At 32.9% G+C, this 6994-nt stretch overlaps 1 protein-coding gene and 1 long non-coding RNA gene across 9 annotated transcripts; one reads left to right on the top strand and one right to left on the bottom strand.

The window, feature by feature from the left end:
* Positions 1 to 685: 685 nt before the first annotated feature.
* On the bottom strand, positions 686 to 1325 carry LOC111893165 (uncharacterized). Its single transcript, XM_023889229.2, has one exon. The coding sequence runs from the start codon at positions 1184 to 1186 to the stop codon at positions 818 to 820; it is 369 nt and encodes a 122-aa protein (XP_023744997.1). The 5' UTR covers positions 1187 to 1325; the 3' UTR covers positions 686 to 817.
* Positions 1326 to 2747: 1422 nt separating this feature from the next.
* LOC111893195 (uncharacterized) lies at positions 2748 to 6458 on the top strand. Of its 8 annotated transcripts, none has more exons than XR_006186005.2 (5): positions 2748 to 3956; positions 4068 to 4189; positions 4434 to 4511; positions 4815 to 5694; positions 5731 to 6455. It is a non-coding gene; the product is annotated as an uncharacterized LOC111893195 (long non-coding RNA). The 8 variants fall into 8 exon arrangements; XR_006186007.2 differs by having other exon boundaries at positions 2749 to 3956; positions 4815 to 5434; positions 6122 to 6453; XR_008225932.1 differs by adding an exon at positions 4285 to 4317 and having other exon boundaries at positions 2752 to 3956; positions 4815 to 6458.
* Positions 6459 to 6994: the final 536 nt, after the last annotated feature.

Here is a 6994-nt window from a genome sequence, read left to right as displayed (position 1 = left end):
GTTGGACCAAAGTAGTATATTATACCAAACTACAGAGACTATTTATGTAATTTTATAAAAAAAATAATTATAGGTACATTGTTATAAATTGTTCATTTAACATCTTGTTTTTTTAGTTTTAGTAAAAAAAAGAAGGCGAAATAAGATAATTAGAGAAATAAAGAAGACAAAAGAAAAAAAAAATATGTTCTTAAAGAGAAATGAAAAGAAAATTAAAATATATATTTTTTTTTCTCAAAATCCTTCCAAAATTGAAGGGAAGTTAGGAGGGGAGGTTAACTTTCAACTTCCTTCCCATTCCTTTTATTAAAAAAAAAAAAGTAACACTAATTTATTTTTCCTTTTAACTATTTCTATTTATCTCTTTTATTTTTCTTGGTAACATGGTGTTAATAGAATTTTACCTGAATTAACAAATGATGCTAACTGGAAGGGATGGGAACCATTACACAATATATAATTTAAACGACCAAAAATGTCAAAAATTCAAGTTAGAGTTCTTTTCTAAGTTCTATATTCCCCAACATCATGGAGATATGTAGTTTGCCTATTATTTATATGCTCTAATTTTATGTCCCTGGCCATATCAAGTGAAATTTTTTAAGATCCATCACTAAAAGACAAAGTATTGTAGATGATTCTTAACAAGAGGTAACAATGCTCAATGTGCAGATGTAAAGGTATATATAGCAAAATCGAGAAATGCATAATTCTTTAATGTGCTTTGGACAGATTATATTTTTATAATCAAATATTAAAATGCGATATTATACTGAATTTTATAAAAATTCCGAACTAACATGATAGAATCCACATATCATTTCTTAGCAAAGAATCCACCAAGGCCACCAAAGCCACCGCTTCCAGCATCCTTCTTTGGTGGCGCCGCCGAAGTCGTGGTCTTCTTACTGGAAATGGTGGTGGTACCACTCTTGCCCTCCACCTTCTGGAGAATTGGATCAGTCTCCACCAGCTGATCGAACTTCACCAGTGCACCCATAAGAAAATCGAAAAACCCCTTCTCCTCACTGCTTCCACCGGAACCTTTTGCAGCTGTAGCGAAGGTCTGTACTCTTCTTGCTCTTGTGGTGGCGATGCTGGTGGTGGTGGTGGTGATGCTGCTAGTACTGCTGCTGACGGTCGTCGATATGGTGGCCGGAGCAAGGAACATGTTCAAGGAAGCCATTTTTGGAAACTTAAGTTTTTAGTTTTTGGTTGAGTGGTTTCTGTGAGGATGAAGGAATCGATCAAAGTATATGGAGATAATACAACTGGTGTGTGCCACAAGCCTTCCACAAGTTGCTTATCTTCAAACTTTTTTGTGTTATAGAAAAACTAGATATTAAATATAAATAACGTTTTGTTTTTATTATTATTTCGTGGGGATGAAAAGGTGGAGGGGCTCATCTTCAAGCAAACATGGTTACAAGTTTGACACGTGGGATCAAATTTTTTGGGTAGGCGTGATAAAAACACTACGACTGAAGGGAAAAAACGAGCCGTCTATGTCCGTACCAACTGATCTTGTGGTTCGTGACTTCGTATAATGTACATAAAACTTTTTTTCGCGACATATATTTATTCAACTTCTTTTAGCGAAATAATTTTATATCAATGTTTTAAAAATGATTAGACGGTACTAGGTTAGCCGAGTGACTCCAATTAACTTAGACACACCTTCTTATCTTATTATACCTTCTTATTATGTTCATTAATAACATGATATTCGCTAAAAATATTAGGTTTTATCCTTTTTATCCATCATAACAGGTTTTAAGTTTATAATTTTTTATGTTTTTACCTAAGTATATTTTTTTTCATATTATATGTATTCATTCAAAAACAATGTCTGTATGCAAAAATGATTAATTTGTAGAGTTTTATTTCAAAATTAGTTTCATAAACTAGTAAAATGGTGAAGGGAAGACTTGTGATTTTCAAAAATAACATAACAAGTTATACCCACCGATCATCTTGCAAGTTTTAGAAACATTAAACAAGCACCAAAGAAGAAGATGAAGAGATAACCACATTTGTAGTTTTTTGGGTCTTCTTTGGAGGCTTGGAAGTTAATGGAGAATGAGGAACTTTTGAGACACCAACGTGAAACCAAGTTCATGTAGATGCTAGTCAAAACTCTTAAACTGTAAGTTCTTATCCAAATATGACTTAAAGAGAGCAAAACACTAGCAAATAATCTTCTTACACTTCTTTGCAAGAGAGAATATGGGAGAGTACGAGGGAGCTACATTTTTGGTAAGTAAAAAAATAAATGAATGAAAGTCTTCATCAAGCTAAATCATTACCCAAAAGCTCTTAACACTTTAGGCACTCCATACCTTAAAGCCTACATGTCTCCTATGTATCTTAAGCCATGCTTATTTTCCTTTATTATATTCAAAAGACCATGTAGTGTTTCCTAAAAATTAGCTTATCTCTTTTATATATATATATATATATATATATATATATATATATATATATATATATATATATCTTATATATATAAGTAAGCCTCCTTTTTTAGAATTTGAGGTAAGTGGACAGATGAAAGTGCGTGAGAATTAAGCATGATTTTTTGAGGATTTATGAGGATTTTTGGTGAATTTTAGAGGATTTTTGGTTTTTCCACTCTACATTGAGTACAAGTGGGAGTCTTTAGTATGGATCCAAATTGTTTTGGGTAGTTTCAGTTCGGATCGGGTCCAAGTGCATGCGTGTCATGGCGCGTGGTGTTGATGTTACCTCCGTTATCACCGCCCTTTAACCCACAGATTAGAAGTTAGATTGTTGGATACGATTTGCCATTCTCTCGTTTATTAATCCTTTCTGGTTTAACTTCAATCTTTTTTCACTACAATTACAATCGTCTTCATAAACTTCTGATTCAAGTTCAATTCCAGTGGATGACCGTTATCCTTAGCTCAGGCTTAGGAAGGAACCGACAAGATACCAGTTTCGAGATCGGATGGTTGCACCTCCTTCCCCCTTCCATCACTCCGTTATCACCAGCTTGCCCACCTATCCTTATCTCATGCTTCTTCATATCCTTTTTGGCGCTTTTATTAATCCCCTTAAAATGGGCGCGCGTCTGCTTCACGATTTGCCTGCTGCACCGCCCTTCTCCCCCAATGAGACTGCAAGTTTGAAGGAACCAAAGTTACTTGCCTCTGTCTTCTACCGTCGCTCTGCAAGCAGTCTTCCACTATTTCTCCACCGCCCTTTACGTTTGACAGGTGGCCATCTATTTTCTTTGCACACCTTCATCCCCAAGCCAAGTCACCTTCCACTCCGTGATTAGTCATTCACCGTTTTCTACCACCACCACTTTCACTAATGGTTTTCTTTCATCAAAAAAGACACTTGCTATAAACCGCTTTCTTTCTCTTCATCACATTCATTTTTGGGTTTCATTTATATCTTTATCTCTCTTCTATTTCCAGCGACCCCAATTGAAGCCAAGCCTTCCCCATTTAATTCATCGACCCCAAGAACCCCCCGTGGTTTTTGGGGTGTGTGTCGGTGGTGGTTCAACTGACGACAATGATGAGCAGATGTTCGGATAAGTGTTATGTTTACTTCCCGTTTCAATTACTGGCTCCATCTTTTCCTATCAAATGCTATAATAATCACTTCATTAACCATCTTCTTCTTCTTCTTTAAAATTAGGGTTCTTAGTTGTAGATTTTTTTTTAATTTGTCTACTGATGTTCTGCAACTTAATCATGATAGATGAGAAAAGATCAGCAAGGAACGTGTTATTGTTGCTTACATCATCGAGTTACTTCAAGAAATAGGTTGTGATGTTGCTGTCAAAAAGATCAGGAAGGAAGGTGTTGCTGTTGCCTACATGATTGAGTAAAATACTCCACGAAATGGATTTTGTTGTTGCTGTCAAAAAGATCAGGAAGGAAGATGTGTGAGTTAAATAACTGGGAAAATCAAACTGTTTGTAGGTTTGTTCTCCATCTACACATTACTCTTTTTATAGGATTTTGTTTTTATTTTTGGTGGGTTTTATTGAGAGGTGTGACTTAATTGGGGCTATTGACCTTCCTTTTATGAAGCCTTGATTCCTGTTTCACGACATCTTCGTGTTTTTTCCTCCTTGAATCGTCTCGTTCTTCTACCGACACCCTTACTTGCTGCCAAGCTCCACCGTCTCACCTACTCTGCGTTTTCATGTGAGGTACAATGAAATCGTTTGTTGGTTCAGGTTTTTTTTTCTCTGTCGCCAACCTAAATAGTTTCATATTTAACCTATCATTTTTTTACAATTTGAAGTTGAAGACGACCACTGAAGTTGATCTTTCTGGGGTTTAGATCTTCTTTTTGAAACTTACTTTCAGTTTTACTTGTTTATTATGTTTTATATTTTGTTTATCTCAGCCCTAATAGGTTTGCTATTTGTTGTATTTTTGTTTAATTTCTAGATTTTAAGACTCATCTGGCCGTAATCAACAAGACGTCGCCGACATCTACGGTTCGATTCCTGCCAGTATCCCCTTAAGGTTAATAATGATTTTGAATTTGAAATTTTATCTTTGATTTTTCCATGACTATGGTTCAGACAATTAACGTCCTTTCTTGTTCCACGATTAGAGTTCGGACGATTTATGACTTTTAAACTATTTTTGATTTCTTTTACCATCCTTTTTTGTTCCACGATTAACAACCTTTCTTGTACTTGTTCTCCTGGTAATTTGATTAACATCATTCGATTTTGTTGTTCTCTAGGGTAAACTTGTCTGTTGTTTTTGTTTTCTGATCATTGTATCTGATTATATCTGAAATTAATTTAATTATATTTGCAGGTTTAAAAAGATATAGATATCCCCACATCATTATTTTATAACTTTCGGATAAGATTTACTGTTGTTCTTTGTGAATTTCAATTTTCTATTTGGTTTGGAATTTAGATTTCTATTTCTTGATTACATTTAGTTTATACTTCTTGCTCTTTTTACATATTTGAATTAATTGATTACTATTTTGTCTTTTCAAGTTGTGCTTTATTAACATATAACATGGCAAGACATCCTCTTGTATGTCGTTTTGTTATTATTTCTGTTGACAAGTTGTTAAAGGAGAAGATGAGCAAAAGATTTTCTAATTTCTTGGATTTCAATTTTAGGGGTACAATTTTAAAATGATAATCAAAGTTTAATAGATGAAAAGCCTATGCATTCCTCCATCTACCAACTGATTAATTACTTGCTACTCAGGATCAGGGAAAGAAACAAATATCTTCCTATGTATTTCATTTATATGCTTTATAGTTGACAGGAATGACAATAATAAGGGTAAAATATTTTTCATAGCCAATTATTCTATCAGTTGGTTGGTTTCAGGAAGGACCTTTGACAGCAAACCCCACCTTCTAATAAAATAGAAGGTGCACTAAAAGTTAAGAACTGCCATCCAAAGAAATTTGGTAATTTTTATATCTATTTCTCTTCTTTAATCCTTCCATATTTGGTTCGAAATTACTACTGTTTTATTTTGAAATGTGATTACAAATTCTTACTTTGGGTTTTGTTAGTCAGAGAAGATTAAGAAGTATCTACTAAGTGGCATACAAATTGAATTTGTGATAGCTGTTAATTTTTGGTAGAGGCAATCAACTTTTTTTTTGGTAATAGCAATGTACAAGTGATCTTTGGTTTTTTAATTTCCGATAAAAAGTCCCTTTAGGTGTTGAAATTAATTTCCGATAAAAAGTCCCTTTAGGTGTTGAAATTGCCATAACTAATTTTTTTTGTGGTTGTGGCTTGATAGTGAAAACCCTTTTTTCCTAATTTTCTACAATTAACGCATTCTTTCTGCATTAACCTTTGGAAAGCCGCTAAAGTTTTATGTGATTTCATGAGTCTTTTGTAATTACAAAGTTTAGGCAATCTTTCCGCATTGACTTTTGGAAAATCGTCAAATTATTTTTCAATTTCCTGAGATTTTATTATAATAAGTTTAATATTAGGAAACCATATCTTTAAGATTATTTGGAAGATTAAACGCAAGAAATGACAATGTACTTTTAAGTTTTTTTTTTATTATAGTTGGTTTATCTTATTATAAACACTTTACAATTAAGCTAAAAAGTAATATTTCGCTTTGATTATAGATTGTGCCAACGTCCGATATACATAAGGGTTGGTTGGGATTCTTTGTTATTCAGTGGTTATGCTTATGCCCATTTCTCTTTGGGATATATTTTTATATTTTTGCAAAGCTTTTTACAATATGCAACTACTCTTATATTATTTTGTCGCGTTGTATGCATAAGTTCTTAATGGATTATTGGGACCTTTTCGGAAACCAATATACGCAATGTACTTCAACTTTCACCTGTAATAGTGATGTGATTCCATTTCCTAACCCATAACAGCAATGTACTTTCATATCATTATTGATAATAGCAACATACTTGGCTCTTTACTAATAATAGCAATGTACTTACAATTCCCTCATGGGTCGTGCTTAGCACGGCCCTTCAAACGTACCTAGTATATATATATATAAAGAGAAGAGAAATTTATAAAATTCTTATAACTCTTTATAAAATATAAACTTTAACATTTAACTAAAAGACAACAGAGTATTTATAGTCCAAAATAATATACATGACTTAATAAATTATATCATATGATATATTATGTTACTTGTTAATGACATTAATATGAAATAAATAATATCCAATTAATTATAAGAGTTTATTGAATATTTATTAAAATCAATTTCTAATAAATAATCAATTGTATCAAGTTGTTGTTAATATAACCCATTTGTATCATATGTTAATTAGCAATATCACTTTAATATGACTCTTGATCATACTAGATCTTTCAATCTCCCACTTGCATAAGACTCATATTAGACTAATATAGACAATGATGAATGTCTACCAACATTTCACTTCCCCAACAATATATAACTTTGTGACACTCTATTAACGCCTAATTCCCAAAAAGCTCAAAACTACAATTGGTACATAAGG

The sequence above is a fragment of the Lactuca sativa genome, chromosome 8, assembly GCF_002870075.4.
Source record: "Lactuca sativa cultivar Salinas chromosome 8, Lsat_Salinas_v11, whole genome shotgun sequence".
NCBI classification, from domain to species: Eukaryota; Viridiplantae; Streptophyta; class Magnoliopsida; order Asterales; family Asteraceae; genus Lactuca; species Lactuca sativa.
Note: the sequence above shows the minus strand (reverse complement) of the source record. Positions and strands in the feature narration are given on the sequence as shown.

Excerpts from the sequence above, each read along its gene's own strand:
- LOC111893165 (XM_023889229.2), bottom strand. The coding sequence starts at position 1,186 with ATGGCTTCCTTGAACATGTTCCTTGCTCCGGCCACCATATCGACGACC.